Source organism: Pungitius pungitius, chromosome 13, assembly GCF_949316345.1.
Source record: "Pungitius pungitius chromosome 13, fPunPun2.1, whole genome shotgun sequence".
Taxonomy (NCBI): Eukaryota; Metazoa; Chordata; class Actinopteri; order Perciformes; family Gasterosteidae; genus Pungitius; species Pungitius pungitius.
In genome coordinates this window covers 5,386,615-5,413,736 of record NC_084912.1, presented here as the reverse complement: position 1 = coordinate 5,413,736, position 27,122 = coordinate 5,386,615, and the positions used below count along the sequence as shown (strand labels likewise).

Below are 27,122 nucleotides of genomic sequence, written 5' to 3'. Positions count from 1 at the left end.
GTTAGCTCGTCTGTACGACAAACAGATGCTATCTCTCCGTCGGCTCGCCTCTGCAGTCCGCACATGACCATAGCTGGTCGGGTTATTTTCCATTGAGCTCGGAGATATGGGCGTGGATTAATGAATAATCTATTGCCTCTTACATTTCCACGTGATGGCATCCTAAACATTCATTGTCTGGACGCAACATGGCTGGCTTTGCCGTCCGTTGAGCGGCCCGTTGTGAGTATGCAGTGTGAAAGGCTGGATGGAACGTGGGTTGTAAACGGTACCATTGAGGTCTTTCTTCAGCTTACGGAGATCTCTTTCAAAGTCCTCGAACTTCATCTGGGAGGCCTGGAAAAGGTCCTGGGGCTCGGGTAAAGAGTAGACACACGTCTCTCTGCCAGCATCCTTGTAAAGCACAAAACACACACACACACACACACACCAGTGTCAAAGTCAATCTTTCTCAAATGGGAATAGGCCCTCTCTAGTATATACTGTACACCAGGCAAGATTTAAATAGATGTTCTCAGAGCCCAACGTGTTCTTATCAAACGGTCCAAACAGAGAAGATACTGACTACTAAGAACTACAGCAGATTGTGACGATGCCGCTTGGTGCAGAAAGTATGCAATAATTGTCTCCATCACAGTCACTACGAGGCCGCTGTGAGTGCCGGAGCCGCGTCGTGCAGGTTGATTTTGGCGAGTAGCAGTGTACTGAGTTCATCTCATCTGGAGGAACTAATTATTTACACTAGCGCTCCTTTGGATGCTGTGCCAATGAACGGACTGCAGGTTTCTGAATGAACCCAGACCAAAGCGGAGCGAGAGATGTAGAGTGAAAGACAGAAAGAAGACTATTAAAAATGAGCCAAGGAAGAGGAGAGATTTGTTTCTGCCGTAAATGAGGAAAGAGAAAATAAATAATGTGATAAAGAATAAGCCATGGTGTCCTCTGGCTAGAGAGGAGATGAAAAGAGCGCTCTGGAAGGATTTCTAAGCAAATGAGACTAAAACAGAAAAGTGATTCAAATAAACAGGAACCAAAACATACCTCATCAAAGTGCCTTAGATAGTAAGCAACGATGTAGGACAAAAGACTCTGGGAGTTATCCTGAAAGAAAGAAAATTATCCAAATAAATAAACCCCTTTATTTATTAATTCAATCATTTCGCAGCAGGATGTTTTAATTTGTGCACAGAGACGGCGTTGGTCAAAGATGGAGGAGCAACACGACACAACATGGCAGGCCTGGGAGGGCTTTCGTTGCTCAGAGATGAAGGAAGGTTTGATGTTCTTTATGGATGCCTCACACGTCCACCACCACAAAAACACAAACCGCTGTGCCCTTATTTGGCCGTGCCAAGGGCACGCCGAGCCCGTTGTGATATTGAATAAGAAGAGCAAACAGAAAGGCCCCCCGCCCCCCCAAATCTGCACCACTACGCTGCTCGTGTTTGGCAGCAAAGAAGGTGCCTTTCAAACTTGTGGAAAGTAATTTACAGTCCCCATTTTTCCACATCACTTATTTTTAGAATGTAAATTTACGGAGCAAAGCAGTTTCTGCTGCAACTCTAAAAATACTCATTTAAGTCTATTTCAAAACTGGATGAGTTTCAAGTCTCCTCTAAGACTCGATCGAGTGTAAGCTCTCGCGCCTCGGGTGATGTTTGCTTTTTCCGACGCCGCGGCGCAGACTCACACTGCTCTTGACGTCCTTCAGTTTTGGCAGAATGTCCAAGGTGAAGCCGTCCGCCTGCCCTCGAGAGCGATTGCCTCCGTTCATGAAGTTACCAAAAGCCAGCACCAGGCCGAGCACCTGCGATACACACGTGCCGCTCTGCAGAGTCTGATGCGCACACACACACACACAAATGAGGTGAAGACATGGAGGTCAAACAGCGCCACTGAGAAGAACATCAAGCGAGAAGAGGCCGAGCGTCTCACCTTGCACACCCTCTCAAGGATTTCTACTTTGCGGACGATTGAGGCGATGCATTCGTGGAAAGTCGACTGAAACAGGATGCAGAACACTCGTTCACAGAAGTTGGGGATTTGGGACAACTGAAAAAGAAACCTGAAGAAGGCAAAAGACCAGTTGGACGTGACACATCTATTTTGAAGACAGAGCTCTCGTGTAATGAATTTGATTGTGGACGTATGTTTGGCTCTTACTGCTCAGGCTTGTCCAGTGGCTTGGCGTCCTCCTTGTCTTTGGATGAGTTAATGTGCTTTTTAATGCCATCCATCTCGTCGTTTTGAGCTCTCTGTAACGTTAGGGTGCAGATCAAGTTAAGATTGAAATTTATTTCCCTGCGGGCGCGGGAAACCAAAAGGTACTTAGAGTACAGGATAACATAAAAATCTTCAGATACAAGAAGGTATAATGTCATCCTTGGTCTCAAACTTAAACAAAATGTCTTGCTCAAATCAAAAACTAGTTTAGCCTAGCCAACCCAAATACACCAGGGGCAAATAGTTTAAAAGAAAAACTTTAAATTGGACTCCTAATGCCAAACACATTGAACTGGAATCATACTTCTACAGGGGAAAATACACGCCTCTCTTCTGGATACATTCTGTGAGAGTGTGTTTTTTTTTTTTTTATACTTGTATGGATTAGGGGTCTAACGTGTGAGAAGCAAAAGACAAACCACTGCCTGCATGAAACGAACCGTGGCCATGTAAAAGGATGGGCCCACGAATAACCCTATTTCGACCCATACGGGTGAATCGAGCACAGCGGTTGTTTATTTTTTGAATCTCTAAAGTCAAGCGAAGCAGATCAAATGAATGCAGATATTCTTTAATGTTTTGTCAATTGCTGTTTGTTCAAAAAAAAAGTGAACCAGGACATTTGAACCAACACAAAAAATGAACTGCATTTTTTCAACATGTGCAATGCAATGTGTTCAAAAAGCTCCAGCGCACCTTTTTCAGCAGATTTCTTTAGTTATTTTCTATAAAGAAACCCTAATTCTCAACTGATTCTGCAGTTTTGTTCTTAGCCGAACTCAACTGAACGCCGTCCATTAAACACAAATTCCATAAATGTTAGTCGTTCCAGTACATTCCTCACCATTATCCTGCTGTCAGATCCTGGACCACAGTTTCAAACAAGGCGGCACAAAGAAAAAAGCAGACCAAATGCCCCTTCGTTTCACAAGAGGCAAAGACAATAGATGTTAATGTTATTCACGCAATGGCCCTAACATTAAACCATCCCCAGGAAGGGAATGTAAACCATCTCTCATGCTCTCCAGAGCCCAAAGACCCCCAAAGTCTGAGTCTCGGCAGTTCTGGTCCCTCCATCTCTCTCTCTCTCTGGTTTTTGGCCTCTGCATGGATCCTTGGAAAACATCAAACGGCAAGCATCAAAAGCACCGAGGGCCCGATTAGTATTCTACACACCGCTGCCTTCTGTCGTCGAGTGCGAGCTCTCCTTCGCCTTCTCTTGAGATGTTTTCAAGTGTAAATATATTTAATGCAAAGCAGATCCTTTTCAAAGGGCAGCATCAGAGCCCAGCAGTGTTTGGTGTAATTGAGGACAAGTAGGCATTAGCGTGTGATCTTTCAATTGCTAGGGCATGTTGCAGTGGTTGTTAGCATGAGAAATACGGTCCCACGTGGAATATCGAAGGCGAACTAAAACGCGGAATGATATTCGTGATGCCAGAATCCTGAAGGAAGCCAAGTGTTGTTCATTACCCAGGTTTCTAGGGAAGGGCTAAACAGCTCCAGCCAGGCCTCAATCACTATTTATGTCACTCAATTTTCAATGCAACACCAATTTTAAAGATTATTTGTTCATGGGGATACTGCCTGCATGACGTTATGAACGTTTTTTGGAATCCAAAGGTTTTGTATTCATAAAAAAATGGTTAGCATGAGTCGATTAATAGTAGCGTAAACGTTTTAGTGCTCAAAATGACCTCCGTGACATTTAGCTACCGTCCGCCAAAAGGACTCTGAACACGCGACTGTCTGGACTCTGGGATTGTAGCGTGCGATATATAAAAAAAAGGGGAGGGAGCCGTGTCCCACTATCACCGCGACCCCTTTAACGGCGTCAGGCGCGTTGTTCAAAGAAACAGGAGCAGGAACGTAGTCAGACTGAGCGACTCTGTACTGTGTGTGTGTGCGCACACACACACACACAGTACAGTATGTGCACATCGCTGTGGGTCAACGTGTTTGTTTGTGAGGGGGGGGGAGGGGGGGGGGAGAAAAAAGGGAGAGTGAGCGAGGGAGAGTGAGGGAGAGCAGTGTGTGATCTTACTCCTAGAACAGTGAGTGAGGGTGTAACCATTAGAAGCCCCCTCGCATTCCTCAAGACGGGCCGACGTTGCTGCCAACTGTGGTTTAGGGGGCTGGAGACCCACAGACAGGATGGAGTCTCGCAATACAAAAGAGAAACAATTTGGCTCCTCGACTCCATAACACCGCCGTAGGCCGTGAAGGAGGGGGGGTGGGGGGAGGAGAAGGAGAGGGCTTGAAGTCTCCGGGTGAGTGGAGAGGTTAGGAGACTTTTGATCCTTCGGTTATGACACATCGGTTCGGAACTGCAGCTCAGTCTCGAGCCTCCGTCTCAGTCCCATGATCAACGTTATTAATAATAATAATATGTCTCCGGGCAGCCAAAAAGGTCCGAGGCCTCTCGTGTGTAGCTGCGCCAAAAAAACACGATTCACAGCATCTTAAATCTGTGTTACAGCTGAGATGTAGAAATGAAAAAAGAAAATGCGCATTTCGTTCCATCATTTACTGACCGTGTGTAAAAAACTTAACCATTTCCACTGGGTGGGGGACGGAGGAAATGTATTGACCGTAAACAAGGAGCCCCTTTGACACGTTGCATTGTAGCGATGACGGCTTCGTATTTCTTAATACTAACCGATTCAATGTAGTGGTTGAAATTGGCAGAATTCGTCGTAGTTTCCTATTTTCCTATTTAATCTTTTGAACTTTTAAGAGGAGCCGTGTGCCAGCGTGAAGACAACAACGTTTACGACGTCCAAGACCGACTCCAACACCACGTTGCACAATAACACCAGTATGGTTTGCTTTGGTGTCGAATACACACTTCAGTTAGTTCCCCCCCTTTTTTTTACATGAAACATGCAATAATAAGTCCACATAGTGGAGAAGTGTGTTCACCACAAAATGAGACACACCAATTTAACTAAAAGTGTATTGTTTTTTTTGTTTAGTTCAGGTTTGAACTAAGGTATCCTTTGATGGAGGGCAGTTGGTTTTTCCCCATTTTAGGGAAATAAAAAAATAAAACTACACCAACGGCCGATGAAGGATTCTTTCTCCATTATGTTGACTATCACGACTTGTTTGGTCCTCTTAGGTTTCACTCCATAATAAAATGATTCCCTGTTACTCACATATGGAATGAAATGTGTAACCATGAATCACAAGCAAACGGTTCCAAAAAAATGACAGAGAACTGTTTTTCCCACACTGGACGCTGCAGTCAGGATCAGCCGAGCTGTCGGTGGCGTTACTTTGTAGAACCCCCCCCCCCCCGGATTTGTTGCTCCACATTGTGTATTTATATTGTTTCCGATTTTTGGCGGTAGAGGGGGCAGAAGTGTATTTCATTTTTTTTTTCCGCGTGTTTATTGACTTTTCCTAAACCTAAGGCCACACCGGCTTTGATCATCCTGTCGTCAAGAGTTAACAAAAAAAAAAAAAAAAAGTTCGAAAATGTTTACGAAAGTCGTAACCGCAAAGACATGGTTCCAGCTCCGAGAAGCAACGCAGCCTGTTGTGATACTCACGTTCTCATAGAGAGCTTGCAGAGTCTCCAGATCAACCACAGCGTTGTCCATATTTAGCACGGCTGTGGATGGAACCAGAGGGTCAATGCGAATGTTAACACTGCGGCGCGTCACGGCGTTCCTCGGCTACCTTGAAGGAACGCCGTTAACAAGTCAGAAATCACACACACACACACTTCAGATTGGAACATTTTCTTTGGCTGAAACAGCGATCACAAACATTGGCAAGAACACTTTTTTCCAAATCTTTTTTTTTCTTTTTTTTCTGCTCTGCTGGAGCAGAATAGGGAATGAAACAAGGTCAAACTCCTCGCCCCACGGCCCGCACCAAACGGGTCACGCGGCGCGACTCACGCAGCAGATATCAGCTCTCATCGCGATAGCGCGGAATGGGGGGCCGCTAACTGAGACATAAACACGGAGGTCTTATAAATCTGTCAAAAGGTACAAAGATCCGTGTTTGAACTCCCGTGTTTGAATTCCTGGTGTCGCCTTTTTGTCTCGGGCGCGAGGACCTGGCGCCCCGAGAGCATTAATCCTTTGAAAGTAAATGTTTAAAGACAAACAGAGCCCGGGGGTCTGCGGCGTTGAGGCTGAGGTGTTGCTGTATACGCACGATCACCCGGCAAAGCACTCCACACACCTATATACGTCTGTGTGTGTGTGTATCTCGTCGTAACACGTTGTTTTTGTGATGTGCTCATTGGCTGTTGAGGTACGGGGGGACTAATATCACAGTGGGTAGAGGAAGCCATTTACCCAATGCACAATGTTCACTTTGCATCTTGTGTTTCAGAAGCTTTACTTTTGACCTAAGCGGAAGAAAAAAGAAAATTATTTAAAGAACGGCCTGTGCATTTGGTGGGGGGGGGGAGGGGGAAGGCCTGGTGGGATTGTTGTTTGTTTGACCTGCTGATCTGTGATATTACTTCATCTCCCTTCAGGTAATCTTTCATCTTTCTTCATCACTTTTCTGCCACTGCAGCAAATGCGCCGAGCTCTTTGCGGTCACCCTCTCACCTCTTCGCACTCTTTCCTCTTCCAAAGCCACCACAGAAATAACTTCCTCCTCTTTAACCCCCCCCTCCGCAGGCCCACCCTCGTTGTTTTCGGTTCTCGCGCTTTTCTCTGGTTACCGTTTGGTTTCATTACTATCAGAACCTCAGAGTCTGGCTTGATTGGAGACATCTTTATTTTTTAAATATTTTTAAAGCGACATGGGAGAAAGCCGTATCGTCATTCTGCCAAACACCCCCCCCCCCCCCCCCCCCTCTGCCTGGGTCCACCCTCACTACCACATCCAACCCGGCAACCACCATTTAATGCTGCAATTGGCGCTGGGAAAGCCTCGCAGGAAGCAGATGGCGCATGGAAGCGTCCTGTGAGACATGCAGAGTTCAACCCCAAGCAACAACAGCTGGGAGGAAAATAGACATTTGTTGACTTGCTGTGCAAAAAAAGCAAAGAACCAAAACAGAAACCATCAAAATTTAAAGTGATTTTAGTTTTGATGAACAAACCTCACTCTTTTGTAAACAAATGGTCATTTGATTGTTTAATTGACCATGAGGGAACATGAGATCCTTTCAGGAACGGTGAAACGGACACATGACTCGTATAAAGTCTTCTGGTGAAAAAAAATTGACGCCTAATAAGCAATAAATTAAAATGCATGACAAAAAAGCCCATTGTGGGGTGACTCTGCTTGTGCAAGACAGTGATATCCTTACTCCGATCTTAACTCTCAATGATATACTGAAGTCTCCAATCAGCACTAATTTTGCACCTAAAACTGTCCTAACATAGGAGATGAATGACAGTGGCGGTGAGAGAGGCCCCCGCTGCCCCCCCCCCCCCCCCCCACTGCGACCAGAGATGGATGAACCAACGACTGATATTTAACGATCAAATGCTTTCGAGACATTTCAGTAAAACAAAAAATAGCCCATCAGAGCAAACGTCTATTGCTTCATAAATGTACAAAACAACGGGTTCTGTGGTGCACATTTATTTTTAATATAAACTCCCCAGTCAAAGGGGGGGGGGGGGAGCTGTGATTAAAGCCCCACCAGGAGGACCGGAAGAGTGTTTGGACACATGGATGAGCGAAGACTGGAGAGCAATCAGAGAGAAACTAAAACAGGAAGACCGTCTCTCCCCATCAACGTCTCCCCGAATGACTTCACTCCAGCAAAGCCGCCCAGACAAGATGGTGACAGCAGGCCCCGAGAGGACCGGAGCGCCGCGGACAAAACGCCACGCGGGTTTTTTAGAGGAAGGGAGAGAAATGATGCCAAAACGAGGGCAAAGAGGAACACAAGGGGAAACATGTGAGATGCATTTGCGACATCACGCCAAAGCCAGAGGAGGAGGTTTGAGCTTTGTCAATGACCTCCGTTAACACTCTCATCTTAGTCACTTCCTAGTTGACTGGAAAAAACATGTTTCCAATGATAAACTGGAATAGTCACACTCGAAAAACTAAAAAAAGAATCCGACGCCGCGGCCAACTTTTTAATTTTGTGTACAGGGCTTATTGTAAAATATGTTGTGGTTTTCAGGCTGGTGTTTGATGTCCGTGTTCGGCGTGTCCACTGTTTATTGTAAGTTACTGTCTCTCTTACAAACCTGTGGATAATAATAACCATATTTCAAGTGGTAAATCACATGAATAGCGAGACACGCACAGATTGAGGTCCCACTGGGAATGATTTCATCGAATTATAAAACGTTTTCGACATGTGGTATAAAAGATAAATGTTTTTGGTTGCTGTGGTGGATCTATGGCGTCTTCCCGCCAGCGCTTTTATTAATTTAATGATCAGACTCAGACACCGATTATCAAACTTTTTGTTTTATCCCCCCCCCCCCCCCCCCCCACAGATGTGCGATTTTTTTCTTTTGAAAAATTAAAAAACAAAACAATCACCAACAGATCTGTTTTTCCCTTTCCTCCACATTTGCAATGCGCCGCATTGCGTTATTTCATTACGTGATGAGACCTACCATTCTGGATGTCCTTCATGTCGAGATGAATGCTGGACATCAAAATTCCTACAGCCTGAGAACGCTTGTTGTTCAAGAGCTTCACCACCTGAGAGTTGATGAGAAAAAGAGAACAGGGTGGCTTAGTGCAACTTATGTCACGGCATGATGCACAAACACATGAAGACAAAACACTTAATGAATAAAAGACGGCGGGTGCGTTTCTCCCTTTCATCGGTTTCCTTTTTTGGGGAAGAAAAAAAATCGGAGAAACTAAAACACCCTCAAGGAGAATGATGATTAAATGTGCCTCCCTTTCCTGGGATTCTGCACTTCCATCATCTTTCAGTCACACAAAAGAAATCTTTCACGCGACAAGTAATGGAACTCCATCCAGAAACAGATCCAGAAGAAAATCCCTATGCTTTCAATTACATTAAAAATTTCATGGAATTTCACACTACAAGGATCTTTTTTCACAGTCGACACAACGTGAAAACTTTCCTAATCCAAAGATCAAACCTGCTCAAAAAAAAGCTGTTATATTACCAGAGGTCAGCTGAATAGTCACAACTTCCACTTGTCAAACAGCCAGGAGTCGAATATCAAGCCAGTGTTGTTATTAAGTATTAAGCATGAAAAACTGCATCCGGGGGGGTCGGGGGGGGTCGGGGGGGGGGTGCGCCGGGGAGCAGAGTAGCGAAAGCGACGGGACAGGAAAACCCGTAGCTTTCTGCCATCCAGACAGAACTCTTCCATCTAGACCAGATCACACGGACCACAGGCCTCTCACGCAGGAAGTTACATCACCAGCCCCGCCGGCTGGCTCCGTTCTCTCAGACCGGGGGTTTTTTGGGACGTCTTTTCCACGGTGAGACGGTGACATACGGGGTCGTTAGTCAGGATTCATCATCCGACCTGACTCTTCTAAATGTACTAACAGGGTAAACTTGCTTACCCTTTTTACGTGGTTCTAAAAAAAAAAAATGCCCTCGCAGTGCATCAGTAGTATTATTTTATAATGGAACACAGATGGATCCATGAACCACTAGGGTTTGGAGAAAACAATTTCATCAATAGAACTAGCCGAAGAAATGTCATCTAATGCCATGTCTTTCAGCATTCTCATGACATCCATGTGTCTAGGTTCTTTATTGAAATAAATCTTGAGTCACTTTAATTAAATGTTGATCTTTTGGTTTATTCATCATTTCAGCCTTTGCCAAAATGGACTTTCATCAATCCCATGCAGCTCTGAATCACATGTGAAGATTAAATCACTGAGGCACAGCGTGTCCTGTGCTCAGAAGAGCCTAAAAAATGAAAAAGGATACACAGTTGTACAATGTTAATTTATTAAATCTAATTAATTTATTTGTATTTAGGACCGAGCTTAGGTTGAACTGAAAAAAAAAACCTGAATCGTTTTTTTATTTTGTTATGCTTATTAACAGCTGTAATTACGTTTTAAATCTACTTGTGGCCTGTTTTATCACCTGACAATCAGCAGTGGAGGAGATAAGATCAGTCAATAAACTAAATTTCATAAGGTGCAGCCCTCATTCGCATCCTCCAGCTCTCATGATAATAAGAAATCCTCATTCACGCAGGAGGTAAAAAAAAATCTCGAGGAGACCGAAGCTGCACATTGGCTTCGTTTCTATCAGAAATGATGGATCTCAAAGATTGAGCACAAGTCAACAATGCTGCTTTTTGCATGAAACAAAAACAATCGATAACAAGCAGATCCACCTCCCATGACCCGGCAGTATGGCCGCACTACACCTCGTCTCAAAGGACCCCTCTGCAGACGCAGGCCTTTCACATGGGACACCTCGGGGGCCTTTTCCACAGCCAGAGTCACCCACGTCAAAGCTGCTCTCCAGTGGAAGAACGAAGAGGATGATTCTCAATGACAACGTCGTCAGGAGAGTCGGCTTCGATGGAGAGTGGCACGCTCGGTCCGGGGGCTCATCTCTTCGTATCCAGACCGGCGCGTTCCTTTTGTTGGGTTTCTCAGGTGCTGGAGGAGCCGCCTCGCGTCTCCTCAAGGGCCAACATGCTGGATTGTGCCATTTCCGAAGAGTGTTTCAAAAGGAATCCCGGTATGAAAGAGGGATTTTCCCAAACTCATGCTCTAGACCTTTGTGCTTTATTGGCTCTCAAAGCTTTAAGGTGGGTTTTTTTCCCCCCACTTGTTTGCTAAACATAGGGGCGTTTATAATTCTCCTTTACAATCAAATGAACCCATGAAATGGTGGAAATAGGACACAGATGGGGAGGCCGAGGTCTCAGATATACAGTTTGTTTTGTCAAAGTCACAAAGTGCTTTTACTCAATTACTCTTATTAAATACAATTGTAAGTCACTTACACTCGTCTGCTCTATTTCTAAGATATCTTTTGGTTTTTTTCTAATGCTAAATATATTTCACAATAATAGTTTTAAATACTACACAAAAAAGAATCTCATAGAACCCAACCAAATTGCTCCTGATTAAATCAGTGGATAGCTATTGCCCTAAAACAAACTCCTTGAAGTGAAGAATCCTTCAACTGTTATACAATAAATTACATAAAATGGCTTCAGAAACTACTCCAAATATGTATTATCTTTATTATTATTTTAGGGAGGGGAACTCGACCTTTGGAACTTTTCCCTCTTTGGAAACCTGTTGTAGTTTTATATTTTTGGTGGTGTCGAGTTTTACTTCATCACTTCCCATAAACTAAAATGATTTCCCACCAGCGTCCACTCTTGAGACCAATATTTCATCTCAGCAACAACTGTCTGGTGATCCTACTGGGTCCTAATTACAGGGGCGAGACGCTCGTCCCGGGTGTACATCGTATGTGATTTAGGCATTTGGACGAAAAGTACATTAACATAAAAATCCTGACCAGTGCCTGCTTGAGTCGAACGTCTCACTTGAAGATTGATGGAGTGGCATGAAAGGCACTGGCATAGCAAAAAGTCTGTCTAATAAACTAAGTCATACAGAAAGCACAATGGGAGGAACCACATCATAAAAGATACAGCTTCCAGGCTTCACCCCTCCCTCCCTCCCTCTTTTTTTTCCTTCTCCCCCCCCCCCCCCCCTCTTCTCCCTCAGCAGTCATCACCGTCGTGAGGTTTCCTCACCGCACGCGAGACATTGGCTCGGAGCCACCGGATGGTCGCAGGGGAGCCGGGTGGGAGCCAGAGCTCACACCACATAATGACTGTCTGGCTGAAGCGGTTCCTCCTGTCACTCAAAGCAACTCGCGAAAAGGCGGCAGGGAGGGGAAAAAAAACGCAAAGGATCAAGGCCTCACAGGAGTGAGGGTGAAGATGGGAAAAGGCCCGAAGAATAAACCATATTTGGTGACCCAAGGGGTATGTACAAACACACACACACACACACACACAAATAAAACCACAAAACATACTTTACCTGCTTGGCCTTGGACTTGCTGATTGTATCTGAAATTGGCTTTTTCTTCTCTTTGACAGCACTTTTGGAGAAAAGTTCCACAAATTCTTTAAAGTCCACACTCGGTTCTTCTATTGTCTCCCACACCAAGGGGCCGATGGGCCTGAAGACAGGAGGAAAGATGCATTATTGTAGGGGCAATGACAGGCAATGTTAAATATGCCATGCATTGTTTGAAAAGGTTCAGCCAAGTCCACTCGTGTTTTTATTTCACCACAAAATACATTTTTCCAGTGTTAAAATCCACTCATACAAATGTATCATTCAAATCTCTCGGCCAACACGTTCGAGCATCGAGTTCCTCACTCGCAAGTGAATCGAGGCTATTTCTAGATGTTTACTCGGCTACAATTTTCCGAGCCTTATTAAGGAAAGAAAACCTGGTTCAAGTAAATTCGATGCTGACCACAATGCCTGGACTGCATCACTTTCATTTTCCACAAGGATAGCGTCTCTGTTGCCGCCGGAGCACGTGGCGATCTCTATCTTAAGTGGACAAGCTTCCTCTCTGTCCTCTACTGTTGGGAGAGAATACCTCCGTGCAAATGATCCGTATCTATCAAACAGCATGTCCTTACTTTTTAGCAATCAGCTGTATCCGTGTCCAGTAGAGGGGCTTCATCGGCTTGGGGGGCTCTATCGGAGCCTTGGCGGGGGCGGCTTCCTGCGCCATCGTGGCCGGCGTGGAGCCTGGTGGTGGCGGGGGCCCAAAGCCCGGGGGCAGGGGTGGAGGAGGGGGGCCCATTCCAGGCGGAGGAGGGGGGCCCATACCCGGCGGAGGAGGAGGAGGAGGAGGAGGAGGGGGTCCGAAACCGGGCGGGGGAGGAGGAGGCGGTGGTGGTCCGAAACCTGGTGGAGGAGGAGGAGGAGGAGGAGGCGGGGGACATTGTCCAAACCCGGGGAACGGCGGGGGAGGCGGGGGAGGCGGAGGAGGAGGAGGAGGACCAACACCTCCTGGTGGAGGTGGCGGTAAAGGTGGTGGTGGGGGTGGGGGTGTCGGGGCTTGATGGGTGCTGATCTGACGCCTCTGCTGGCACGTGCAGACAAAGCTCTCCGTGGGTTCGGGGACGGAGGACGAAGCGCCGCCGGACCCCCCGACGAACGGCACGTCAAACTCAAACCCCCCCCCCACAGGTGAGGTCTGGACGAACGCCTCGTGGCTCGTCCTCCCCGGTCTCCCTCCTCTCACCTGGGAGGGTTTGTGGTGGGGGGCAGCGCTCAGAGCTCCCGGGTCATCGCCCCCGCCGCCCCCCTTTGCCGAGGAGGCCCGCTGGCCCTGCAACGCAGCGACCCTGACCCGCAGGTCATCGACGGTCCTCTCCAGCTCAGGGATGAGGCGGCTTTCGTCCTCTGGGGACGACGGACCCGACTTCAACCCGCTGGATTCTGTCTGTCAGCGAGACAATAACAACGATTTTACCCTAGAAAAACTACACTAATGTTCAGAACCAAATGCAAAATGAATACAAATCCTCTTTAAAGACACTATTAAACAGTAACACACCCATAGCTCAGGCAGTTAGTGACAGAGCTGTGAGGGTAACAAAACAAAAAAAAGTCTGAAATGTCTAGACTCCATCAGACCTGTGGCTCCAGACTGGTTAGAGCAGGGATGAGGGGATACTATGAGACGTGACCCCAGAGACACTGAGTCTCGTTGAGCCGCACATGGGGAGGACGCGTGTCGGCTAGTACACATTCTCCAGTCACAATCGCTGAATCTTAAGGAGAATAAATATTCATTCAGTATGGCCTTGCTAATGTATAAATCTCTTCCTAGAAACAGGGAGGGTCACTGGAAGCCTCACAAGTCTTTCTAGACAAGCCTGACCTCTGGTGGAAAGAGAACAACCACAATCCAGAGACTCGAGTTCACTGTTTTCCTCAAGAAATAGACAGGATGCACATAACATGTTGTTGAATTTAATATATGAATGCTGAATAATTAAAAACACACTCAACCCATTTTCACATTTTATGTCTTGCAAATTTGAAGGGGAAAATTTGAAAATAGCTTTAAGAAATCAATGACAGTCTTAAACTGGGTGTTCTGTGCAGTATGTAGAGCCCCGTTCTTTAGTCTGTAAAACCATTCCATTCTATGCAAACGTATTTAAGACTGGCAGAAAAGTGAGTTATTAGATGACCTTTAAACACTTTTGCTCTTCGCATCTAAACGTTTTTGTTAAAAAAAAAAAAAAAATGAGAAGTTAAAATGAAGTGAAGCAACGAAAACAACTTTTGGTTATCTCTCACACTGTATTCATGTGATAGAAACAGGACAATGCAAATTACAACATCCAAGCCAGCACAGTGTGGACCAGGCCAACTCTAAGTGCGTTGAGATGTTACGAGGATTGGACCAACCTGAGAGTTTAGAGCTCCTGATGTCTTGGCTGAGGATTGGTGCAAAGGGGACCTCGCACTTTGTTCTCTGCCTGACGTTCGCCCCCCGTAGAGTTCCCACAGGTGAGAAGACACGGGCAGGCCTACAGAAGCCCAGGTGTAAAGCTGCTCCTCCTGACGAAAGGTTTAAGAAAACAAGCTTCAGAACAAAACACTCTAAATGACATCAGATCGAGGGACAGTTACTTGTGCAGCATGATATGAGTTTAACAACATCCGCCGTAATTCAACGAGTGGCAAACACAAACCGTTGTTATCCAGCTATAATAAACGTTATAGGGACGGATATTTTGTCCCCATAAGGCAGGTGAGACCCCCCCCCCCCACTGCGACTGTGTTAACCGATTCATGTCGCCACAAGAAAAGGTGAAACACAAGCAGCTACAAACACACAAACGTAGAACAAGAACCCGCTGAGCAACGCTTTGCCAAGTGAAAGAGGGGTGATATTTGATTCATACAGAGTTCTTGGATTCTCATCCACCCCAAACCTAAATTTTAGAGAGAGAGAGAGAGAGAAGTTGATGTATTCAATTACAAGCTGTATGCAGAAGAAGAAACTCACCGCTCGTACTTTTGTTTACGACGGCAAAGCAGTGAAATCAAATACAATACCATATATAGGTTGCAAAGACAAATGGGGAGTTGAGAGGCAAAGATGGAAATAAAAGGATAGCAGGATGGAGAAAGAGAAGAAAGAGGTGACGTAGGAAGTGATTCATATCAAGGTGGAATTTAACTGTTAAAGGAAAACAAATCGTAAAGACTGCCGTAACAAAGACGTTATAGTGAAAAGGTTGCAGAGGAGCAAAGGTGGGCTTTGATGATTTATTTTATAGCTGTGAAAAATAAAGCAATGACAATGAGGTATGCACTTTGAGTGGCATAAAGCTGAGTGAACAAGCTGAATAATGCAATGACTCCAGGGCCATGCTTCAGACTGAGGCCGAGTGAGGACAAAAAAACAACAACAACAAAGGGAGGGCGGGGAATAGGAGTGAAATCCTGCCCTGACATGGTGAGCTTTTTGCTGGGGAAGAGCAGCCCGAGCCTAAGGCACGTGGAGCTGTTACATAACGTGGTCAGCAGATGATCTACGCGTACGTGCATGTGTGTCTGAGGGAGTGTGAGAGGGACTGCTGTTAATCCAGCCATGCGAGGAAATGCCTGAACATGTATAGCGTGTCTGCGGCTATCCTTTTGGGGGATAAATACTGACATATAAATATATAGATATATATATATATATATATATGTGCAGCAGAGTTGAACATGAAAAGAACGCTTTGGCTTTGAGTCCTATTGAGACGGCACGCTAGCAGAATGATGAATATATTTCAGATTCTTTGCGGCTGCAGGGCGTGCATGTTTAGTTGTTTTTGTTTAGGTGTGCATAATGAACCTTTATTGCATGCATACAATTTGACGTGCTCGTATGTGCATAATGTAATGTTCGTGCACATGTGGTGCGAGGAGCAGTGTGCAGCTCGAGACCAACTCTTATCTGTGCACATTTTTGGGTTAATCAACAGACAAAACAACAAGACTAAAGAGTCTAAAACCATGCAATGGCCCTGGGATGAATCGTCCTGCGACCGTGAATGTTTTTACATATTTCACTAAATAAGTGCTACCATAAAATTCATCCTCAGGGCACACTAAAATGGAAAACCATGCAATAGCGGTGGAGATATTTTAGTCCGAACCAAAGTTAAGATTTTTGAGCTTAGAAATACATATATACATGCTGCCCAGCCATCCACACCCACTCATAGTAAAACAGGATCAAACATACATGACACTATGAGGGCAGTGTCCTTTTATTAAATAATTTGCACATTATTCATTTTTAACTCAAACTTATAGTAAATAACATAAAGATCAGTTGGACTAGCAGCTAAAACGGGAAATGAGCTATGGTGGACTACGCAGGCTGATGAGATGTTCATGATATTAGGTTTCAGCATTACGGGAATGGAGAATTAAATATTTACGACATTCGACGTGGTCACCCTGTCTACACGCACTGCTGCTCCTCAGATAATGAAATGTCTCCGGTATTAATCACAGTGATACATATTAAAACACTGATTTGATAAGCCTAGCATTTCTCTGTGTACTGAACATGTGGTATACGTCATTTCACAGCACTTTGTGCCACACTTTGAGTTTATCATCTGAGTCAACGAGTTTCAGCCTTTCGTCCATCTCATTGTTTTTTGCATGTGGATGTGATTCGGGAAAGTTCAGGTAACTTCGGCGTTGGCTGCATTTTTCAGACTAAGAAAATACCGCCTGAAGTCTGATCAAGGTTGCTAACAACACGCATCACAAGTTCCATCAAAATGTGGAGCAGTGGCTCCTCAGTTCTCATCGTGTTGCTGATGCAGGGTCAGTGATGTCATCATTTGTGTAAACCCGAGCGTGGTGGCAGCCAGTGAGGACGGAGGACTTACATCAAACACTGCTGGGGCGTCGACGTGTCCCTGCAGCTTGGCTGTGCTGTCGCTGAAGGGGTGCAGCAGACCCTGGACCAACATTCGGTGACACAGTTCCTTCGCATCCTTTTCTGCAGACACGTCTCCTCCATGCACACACAACCGGTCCAACAGAGAGCGACCTGAGGACAGAAAGGCAGTCAAGTGCAAACTGGCCCAATAAACAAAGAGCTTGACTCTCTGAATCCTGATTCTACTTGTTTTTTATATATTACAGCATAATCTCAAAACCTTCCACCCAGTTTTGGATCCCCGAAAAGGGAGATTGCAGTTTCTTGCCGATTACTGCAGCAGACGACGTGAGTATTAGGGGTTGGAAAAACTATTAGCCATATAATCAGATAGGTGTGTAGAATAGAGGAAAAATACAGGACTGTCTAACACCAACAGTCCTACGAGATGTTGTAATGTGGAAATATTTTTTTGTGTTTGTCAAACATTGAGTGCCGATGCAGAAAAACAAATGCACCTCAGTAATCGCATTACACGACTTACTGGGCTGGACACAGACCGACTTTACTCACATCGGTTCAGTTTAGCATTTATATTTAGCATTTGTTTAGTTCTCCTTTAGTCCTCCCTCTACCTCCTAAGGGCCCGATCTGACCTGGAGAACCTGATGTGACATGCAGAGTTGCATTAGCGACTGACTAGGTGGTGAAATAACCTATTCTTTGGGAATAACAACAGTATATTCATTCATTCATTCATTTGGAAATGCCAGATATTTTGGCCAAGATAAAAATGACCTCCACTGGCTTGGGTACAATAAATTTGACGAAATTAAAATGGACCTCGTATCATGACTCATCTTTGTCATGCAGATAAACTGTCACTCGGGTTTAGCATCCAGTGTCTACCGTGTGTGTGTGTGTGTGTGTGTGTGTGTTTGTGCATCGCCCTGAGTGGGCGGGAGTGTTGTCATTGGCTCTGATTTATGAGCAAAGGGCCAGACTGTGGAGAGCAGCTGAGCGCTTGAAGAGCACCACAACAGAAAGGAGGACAGAGTGGCATTGTTTTATCAGAAGGAGGCATTGGTTGCGAAGACACTCCTCAATTATGAAACCCTCTTTGTCAACACAAAGCTATTGTACTGATTGTTTGTGTAACCTCATCATTTGTCACTATCGTGTTTATAACTAAACCAATTACCATAACCATCGAAAAATTCTATTTTATAATAACCTAGTCTCAATATGGACCGAGATTGGAGCCAAACTAGTTACATTCGGTACATAGTCAAAAATAGTCAAATTTTTGTTGCATTGAGCTAACAGATTTCCCTTGTGTTGCTTTAAGTTTAACATAGGTTATTCCTCCGTACCTCCATTGTTGTCAAATGGATTGGGTTTTATTTTATCATATTTACAATCCGTGGGATGAAAATAGTTCGCAACAAAGGCTCCGTTAGCTTCTGTCCGAGCTTCGCTTGCTGAAAGCTAAAGTGCCTTCTTGTTTTAGGACACCACTTAGTTCTAAAAAAACGATTTGCCTCTTGAGTCAAAAAGAAAACCAGAGTACCACCGGACAGGAAGTGAGAGAGCGGGTAGCTTCCTTGAAATCCATCTACTTTGGTCTAAACCCCCAAATCATTCCCCGCTGTGTGTACTTACTTTGATGGCAGCATTCAAACACGACTACTGGCATCAAACCACCATCAGTGCTGTTGCTAATTTACTATGTGGCTATTTCTTAGCACTTCCCGTCTGTCTCATTAAGCTCCATGTGGGTCAGCGGTTCTTGTGAACCCCGCGCTACATGTGACTCACCGGAAAAGACATCCAGGTAGGGCGCCGTGGCGGTGGAGGTCTTGCGTCCGTAATGTGCTCTCCTGGTGCCCAGTGTCCAGTACAGCCCGCCTGCGTGACCTCTCTCCGGTATTTCCCGTTCTGGAAATCTGTCCCGGCCACCCTGCCTCCCTCTTAGCTTATCCAGCTCGGTGAGCCAGTCTGCAGACTCCACGGGGGGCCCAGCGATGGAGCAGGACCGCTGCTTGGGCCTCCTGAACCCCTGGGTGGATTCGACTGAAGCAACAGTGACCTCTGTTTTCCTCGGGACGTTGGGGCTGGTAATTGGGGAGCCGATTGGAGAAGTGAGCTGCCTGGTGGTGGTCTTGACATAGGAGGGGTGGACTGGAGGGTAGAGTTTGACAGTTGAGGGCGAGGTGGTGGTGGAGGAGGAGGAGGAGGTCCGTCTTGGGTGGTAGTCCGTAGTGAGCTGACTAATAGACATGCTGCTCTTCCTCCTTCTCAGGGACAGGAAGTCCCGTCTCCCAGTTTCCTCCTCATCCTCCCGCTCCAGAGACAGGTCCATGCTGCTTGCGCTCTTGTGCGACCCCATCGGCCCGGCCTCCACGGGGTCCAAGAGGACACTTGGCACACGTGTGCTTCTGCTCTGGGGCGTCTGATTGACTTGAGGCCGCTGTGGGGACAGATCAGGACTCTCCAGTTCATCCTGGTGTTCTTCGGCGCTCTCATACGAGGTGCTGGTGGCTGTGGTGTCAGGGAGGCTGTACGAGCTGTTGGTCTTCGGGAGAAGGCTCCCACTGCTGTCCGGGGCGGAAGATGTCGGGCCGCTTTCACTCGGCGACCCTGCAGCAGAAGAAGCGCTCTCGTTCTCTATGTTCTCACACCCTTCGCCTACTTCTTGAGGCACACGTGCAGCAGCATCAACGAGGGATGAGAAAGCGTCCTCATCCAGATCAAATTGCCGGTGAGGCGTTACCTTCTGAGAGGCTTGGTCCCTTTCAGATGTTGACACTTGGGATAAGAAGCCAGTCACCATTTCCAGCTTGTCCCCGGCCACACATTGGTCTCTTATGGTCTGCTGGATGTCAGAGAGCAGGTCTTCGGTGTCCGCTGCTGCCGAGTGAAAACTGTAAAGGTCGGCGTCCGACCCGGAGCTCGTCTTTCGGCCAGTCTCATCCCCGCCAAACTGTTGAATGTCTGCAGTGAAATTGCAAAGATCGCCCTCGACATCTGAATGCATCTCATCAGCTGACAGGCCTGCCTCTGCAAAGGGCTTTGGCCCTGCTTTACCAAAGCGGCCTGGCCTCCCATCTTCCAACACGTCCTCTTTAGACGACCCCTTCGCCTTCGACAGACCCTTCCTGATTTTAATGCCGGAAAACACAGAACCCTTCGACTCCGACTTTGACTTCTTCCGACCGCCATGTTCTCCTCCTCCTTTGCTTATCTTACTGTGGGACTTTTTAGCTTTCTTATCCAACTCCCTTTCACCAGCATCGGCATCACAGGAGGCATCTCCTGCTGCTCCACCGCTTCCTCCTGCTTTCTTCTGCTTCGTGTCCTGGTTCCCCATGTTCCTGAGCAGGCGGACACCCTTGGCTAACAGGCCATGCTGCTGGGGTCGAGGCTGGGCATCCTCCCGGGCTGCTGATGCTGCTGCTGATGCTGCTGCTGATGCTGATGGGTCTGCGTCGGTCACGGCCCTGACAGAGCTTCCTAATCCCCGCTGCCTGCCCACCACAGATCCATGCAGCTGTGAGAACGACGACGCCGCCTCCCCCAGCTCAGCCGAGGATGAAAGGAGGAGGGGGGGAGGGCGGCCGGCACCGACAGCCGCGGGCTCGCCGCCACTCACTCCTCGCTCTCCCCCGCGACCCTGCGCGTCCTCCCTCCCTCTCTGATCCTCCCTCTCTTTGTGCTCCTCCTCCCTATCCCCATCTGCTCTCGCGCGCTCGGCTGTCTTGCATAACGGGCTGCTGGTGGAGCGAACAAGTCGCTTGCGCCCCGGGGTGCGCGGCCCCGGTTCGTCCTCGGGCGGAGGGGGGAGGAAGTGGTCAGGATGCCGCCGCTCTCGGACGCACGGTTGCTGCTGGTGCTGTTGATTGAGGAGTGAGTGCTGCTGCTTACGCAGGAGGTTGGTGACGCTGCTCTTCCTTCGGCCTTTGAAAGTGGTGGTGAAGAAGCTCTCTTTCAGAAAGGGCACCTGGGTCTCCACTGTCTTAATGGTGTGCATCCTGACACAGTGGCTTCGTCCGGGAGGGGAGGCAATCGAGGCGGGCTGAAGTGGAGGAAAAATAAGTAAAGAAAAGAGTTAAATGCCATGAACTGATTTAAAAGTCAAGCTTAGTGTCTGAATGGCAGTTGAAAGGCAAATCGGTTCTCAGTGGAGTCATGAGGTAAGTTGTAGATAAATGCAAGCTGACACAGACCTACAGATTTGTCTCCTTGTGTATATTGATGTGCGTTCATAAACTTTTTAGATTTAACAAATACTCAATTAACTGATGAAATAATCATCAGACTAATTAACAATTTAAATAAATGTTTGTTTCAGCCATAATTTTAGCAAATATTATTATATTACTACTATATATTTAATAGAAAATGTAGTTTGTTATTAACTGTAAAACCAGCATCTAATTTCATCTAAATTTTGTCTACAGTTAATGACACATTACAGTTTTATTATCGAATAAAATATGTATTTTGATAGTACTTTATTCAAACAAAAAAGTCACACATTATACAAAACATTAAATGTAAATGTAAGTATGTCTTAAAGCTTCCTGGAAGTTTATTTATGTGTTTGTGTGTGTGTAGAGGCATGTGTTAGGACTGTGTAATGGGTGTGGCACACTCAAAGTAGAGCCTTTTGTCACAAATTATTGTTAGCGAATTAAGTGGGTGAAACTAATAGCACATAAACCAATATTTGAAGAAATAAATACATTAAACGTTCTTAAAAAGTTCCAAAAATGTTTCCAGAAAGGACCAACCCAGTAGTAGTTCATTAAAGTTTAAATCTTCATGTTATTAATTTTGTAACATAAGGAGTCGATTTCAAAATCTATGAAATGGTTCAAAACACTGTGGATGAGCCTCTAAAGAGATATATTTTAAAATATGATATTATAAATAAAAGAGTACTTGCCTGACTGGTGGATTCCCTTCAGTGGTTCAGCACCGACTGAGGAAAACAGCACAATTGGGTGTTTGTCCTTGTCTATGAGCCGCTCCTTAGCCACGGGTCACATGAAGTTGGTATTTTCCTCATCACATGTCTGGCCTGTTGGCCATCTCCCATTAGCACTGTCTGAGACTCAGACCTCAGACCTCACCACAGGACGGTGCATCCTGGTTAGAACTAAACACTCTTTATTAATGGTCTGCCGGAGTCAGGCAGTGATAGAGGGATCTTTTTGACAAAATTAAAAATATTCAAAAATAAGCTTAGGTATATAATACCAAGCTCGATTCGGTTTTTCTTGGGGTCTGGAGCACCCTGATGCCACATTTAAGTCCAATTAAGAAATTGGTTACAAGCTTTCACCAGACATCTTACTGAGCCGAATTAGTGATTAAACATCTATAGTTATCTATAGTAATAGATATTAGATCAAATTGGATTACAAAAGAGTAGAGTACAAAAACACCATCAAAATAGGGCGGCCTGGGGCTGTGGACATGTTTTAGTTCATTTTTCATTATATTATAGGATATTTTCAAATATTTTATAGGCAGGGAATAAAGTCTCCTGCTAAGACAACCCGCAATAAATAAAGGAAAATCCATAGAATCTAAATACAGAGGAAAATAACACACAATCAGAACTGCAAAAGAAGATTCTGTCAAAAGTTTTTTGCTTGTTTATTGACTCAAAATATGGGTATGATCGGCATACTTGAAATGTTTATGTTCAGCATTTTACTAGTGTACAATCCCAATAGTACAAAAAACTTGTATTTCGATAAAGACCGTACCACTAGAGCATATTGTGTTGAAAGCAAACTAAATACCCACTGATGACAAGCATGGGATCATTTTTTAACATCTTTTTAGTACACACCACATAAATCAAATCATTGCATGATCATAATCCAATCGACCAATTCTTCAATATGCCTCTTGGCATAGAGCTTTTCCTTTGCCTTCTATATATCTTTTGCACAATATTCAAGACTTAGATGTGGCAACAATAAAAGAAAGACAACTACTCAAAACAATAATAACAAATTGTGCATTACAAAAAAAATTGGATAAATTCATTGGCAGACTATTGGTGACCATTTTCATCTTTCAACTCTTCTTACAAATAAATTGCTGCAAGTCTTATTAATAAAAACCTCTCCCATAAATAATATGAAATCAAACCAAAAGTAATAATCACTTTATGACAGAAAGTATTATAATTCAGTTACTGTGGCCATTCCTCACTAATATTGCAATTTTTCTCTTAGATTTAAAATCTCAATTCACAAAACAAGCTTACAGCATGAATAATTGTTGCACAATGAATTAAAAAATGTTATGTTTTGTCCTTCTCAAGCCACTAGAGGCTGCCATTACTCTACTATGAGAAAGTTTGGAGGCCTATTACAAAGAGTTATTTCAATGTATCATTTAGTAGAAATCTAAAAGGATAGTGTGGATCAAAACACACATCTTTATAAATGAACATCTTTGTGTGCAATCAATCATTGTGTACCAAGTCATAAATATCCAAATGTACACAAACAGAATATTATCAATGTATAATCATTACTCATGACTGAGAACCGCAAGTACATAAAACACCACCAATGTACTTACTGTCTCCACCATAAAAACCACGACAATCACATTGAACACAACAGCAGTTCGCTGCAGTGCCACACAAAATATTCACAACTCAGTTCGTCAGAGGATTCCTTTTCAGACTGGCTCAAAATCTTAGGAAGAAAATAACAATATATCTGTTGACTGAAAGTAAGGACACGGTTCATTCCATCAGACACAGGAAAGCTATATCCACGTAGAAAGGCCGCGTGCAGGCGTTCTGATGAAAACACGTCAAGAGGACAACAGGTCAAATCAGTACAACGAAGAAGCCCGCGACACCAAATAGGGTTTGTCTTAGCTCTCAGTGACGCATCACAGATACACAGTTTTTGTTTTAAATGTAAAACCACTCTGCACGTTACAGATCTAGCTACACACAGAGAGAAATAATCAAACATCCCCAACCCTGTAACAAGGACATCTTTTTCCCCTTGTGTCAGTTCCATTTCACATATTCTCCTGCAATCCATTTAAAAAAGCCCTTTTTGCTATTGTTTCCCACACTGAAATGGTAAAATGTTCTCCTGGGACAGCTGGCAGGTTTTCTTCTCTGAGCCTGACCCGACACAAACACCTTTTACTCATACAAACCGCTTGTATGCACTGACACGAACACACACTGCGAGAAAACCACACGTTCGGGTTGCTGTGCTTGACACACCAGCGGAGAAACCCATTGAGGACCTCTCAGCACAACAACGCCATAGAAACAACTACATGTTCACGTTTTCCTTCTCCTGTGTCAAATCGTTTGATTTCGGTGTTATTAACCATTCAAACCTTTCCTTTACGTGGAATCCCTGGGAATCCTCCTGTGGAACACCACCGACTGTCTCTGCTGGAACTGCTGCTTTCTCCTCTTTTTCTGGTCCCACTGGCACATCAGAATCATCTTAAAGGTGGTGCGGAAAGTCTTGTTGCACAGGGCGTAGCACATGGGGTTGACCGTGCTGTTGACGTAGCACAGCCAGTACCCGACGTCCCACAGGATGCCCGGGACGTCGCAGAAGGTGTTGATCAGCACCATGATGTTGTACGGCGTCCACGTGATGATGAATGCAAAGAGGATGGCGCTGAGGGTTTGAGCCGCCTTCTTCTCCTTCACCAGGGACATGCGCTTCCTCTTGGTGATCTGAGTCCGGGTTCTGGAGGCGAAACGCTTCGCAAGAGCTGCATCTTTGAAGGACATCGGGACAGACTGGGATTTGGTGGTGGCGCCGTGGTCGGAGGCTGTGGAAGCAGTGGCTGGCCGGGCCTCGGAGCCTTGGTTAGAGGAAGCCTGGACGCTGGGCATCGACTGAATCTTTCGTGAGCAGAAGCGCTGGTGATAGCTGTTCTCTGAACTGTCGGCCTCATCCGGGGCAGCGGTGGCGGCGGCGGTGTTGTTGTTGGCGCCCGTCGAGAGGCTGTCTCGATTGTCCTCCGCTCCCCTGAGGGGATCCTCCTCCGTGGCCACATCCAGGTCCTCGCACGAGGTGAGCTGGGAGTTTACAGCAGCCTTTATGCCGGGCAGGCTGAGAACAATGGAGAAAATGGCGTGACTCTGGGAAATCATCTCTTTGCCCCCACAGTCCTCGTCTTCTGAGGAGCCCGAGTGGTCCAACGAGACGGCAGCGTCGTTGTTGTTCCAGCTGTCGCTGCTGCTCTGGTCCGGGTCGCCCTCCGCCTGCCTCGTGCTGCCAGGTCTCCAAGAACGGACCCCAGGCCAGCAGTGGAAGCGGCCGACCAGCTCCTGACATGTGCTCCTTCTCCGGGACAACCGCGTTAGCTCGTAGCTGCTGCAACTTCTGGAACTTCCCGTCTGATGGACAAAACGGGACTTCTCACCCCTGCCTTTGCCGCCCCTTCCTCCTATCCCACCACGACTCCCGGAACCCTGCAGCCCGGCCAACTCTTTCGATCGGTTCTGAGTCTCCTGGTAAATGCGCCAGTAGAGGACACTCATTATAGTCACAGGGAGGTAGAAAGCCGCAATGGCCGTGCAGATAGTTATAGTGGGCACTTTGAGGAACTGAATGTGGCACTCGGTGGTGGGCACTGTCCTTTCACCTTCAAAGTATTGCCAAAATAGGATGGCAGGGGCCCACAGGACTAGAGAGACAAACCAGGCTAGGCCGATCATCATCCCGGCTCTCTTCGTGGTCCGCTTGGCCCGGTAGGTCAAAGGCCTGGTGATTGAAAAATAGCGATCAAAGCTGATGACCAGTAGGTTCATCACTGATGCATTGCTGGCCACGTAGTCTATGGCCAGCCAGAGGTCGCAGGCCCAGTTGCCCATTGCCCAGTAGCCCATCACAAGGTACGCCGTGTAGAGGTTCATGGAGATGACCCCTATGATGAGGTCAGCGACAGCCAAGCTGAGCAGGAAGTAGTTGTTAACAGTCTTTAGCTGGCGATTGACCTTGAAGGATACTACCACCAAGATGTTGCCGATCACAGTGATCAGTGACAGCATGCCTGTCAGCAGGACAATTATGACCACCTGCCACAAAGGGTGACCACCCAAGGGATCTAGGGGCACAGTTGCATTCCCATTTTGGGATTCCGAGGTGAAGTTCAAGAGTTTGCTGGTGGAAGTGTAATTTTCATCAAGGTTAGTCACAACCAACCAGGGGGCTGCGCTTCCTCCTTGGTGGAGAGCATTGGATTGTGGGTAGGCGCCGGCTGCCGGGAGTGGCGTGTTTGCAGTCAGGAAGAGACCAGGGTCTGTGCTGTTGGAGCTCATTGTTATGTCCTGGCATACTCTAAAGATGGAGACAGAAAGAAAGGATGGAGAAGAAGGAAGGGGGGGGGGGGTGTCACAAAAGGAGAAGTAGAAACGGGATTTGGGGATAGAGTGAGAGAATGAAATGGAGAAAAGACACATGATCAGTTGCCATTTCTACTCATGTCCAGTAGGTGGGGCTATGAACCTACACTAGCAGGCTGGATGCCTGCGATAAGATGCTTGGATCTGACATGTCCACGGTGTGTTTGACACTAGCTCATAACTTAATTTGAATCTGAATGCACACTGATAATGCATCACAAGCCATATATCACATTTACAACTTGGCATCTAAATCAACGTGGTTGCACACTTCCAGTGAGACAGCCTGGCTGCATTCGACACCTGTCACTTATGACACCGTGCAAATTGCAAAAGACATTCCACTTAAACACAGGAAATGGATTTTCCCAAATATTGCACCTTGCTTGACATCAGGCCTTGAATGGGTGTGGTTTTGTGGTCAGGTGTGGAGGTTGCACGCAACTGATTTTTTTCTGTAATCTTATGTCTTTCATTCATACGCACACAGGAAATATATTGATGATTTTATTTTCCTAAAATGTGAGCATGACAGACCACAGGAAGTAAAATAGCTGTTGTCTTTTTAAAAAAAACCATCAAAGTCACACGGGGAAGGTACAGACAATG

General features: G+C 45.9%; 2 protein-coding genes across 4 annotated transcripts in view; both read right to left on the bottom strand.

The window, feature by feature from the left end:
• The window catches only part of fmn2a (formin 2a), a 30,671-nt gene extending 8,575 nt beyond the window's left edge, over positions 1-22,096 (bottom strand). For 2 of the 3 annotated variants that reach the window (XM_037464812.2, XM_062566744.1), the window contains exons 1-13: positions 22,038-22,096; positions 18,908-21,164; positions 17,097-17,260; positions 14,602-14,754; positions 12,813-13,624; positions 12,196-12,337; positions 8,784-8,871; positions 5,778-5,839; positions 2,164-2,255; positions 1,936-2,065; positions 1,691-1,837; positions 1,042-1,101; positions 273-393 (exon numbers count right to left, since the gene is read on the bottom strand). In XM_037464812.2, the coding sequence (XP_037320709.2) occupies positions 273-393; positions 1,042-1,101; positions 1,691-1,837; positions 1,936-2,065; positions 2,164-2,255; positions 5,778-5,839; positions 8,784-8,871; positions 12,196-12,337; positions 12,813-13,624; positions 14,602-14,754; positions 17,097-17,260; positions 18,908-21,119 (4,183 nt within the window). In that variant the 5' untranslated portion in view covers positions 21,120-21,164; positions 22,038-22,096. The remainder of the gene's footprint in view (positions 1-272; positions 394-1,041; positions 1,102-1,690; positions 1,838-1,935; positions 2,066-2,163; positions 2,256-5,777; positions 5,840-8,783; positions 8,872-12,195; positions 12,338-12,812; positions 13,625-14,601; positions 14,755-17,096; positions 17,261-18,907; positions 21,165-22,037) is intronic. The other variant, XM_062566743.1, reaches the window with a different exon arrangement.
• Positions 22,097-22,739: 643 nt separating this feature from the next.
• chrm3a (cholinergic receptor, muscarinic 3a) overlaps positions 22,740-27,122 on the bottom strand; it is a 60,271-nt gene continuing 55,888 nt past the window's right edge. Inside the window, exon 3 of the mRNA XM_037466306.2 lies at positions 22,740-26,448. Within this exon, the coding sequence (XP_037322203.2) occupies positions 24,492-26,429 (1,938 nt within the window). The 5' untranslated portion in view covers positions 26,430-26,448 and the 3' untranslated portion in view covers positions 22,740-24,491. The remainder of the gene's footprint in view (positions 26,449-27,122) is intronic.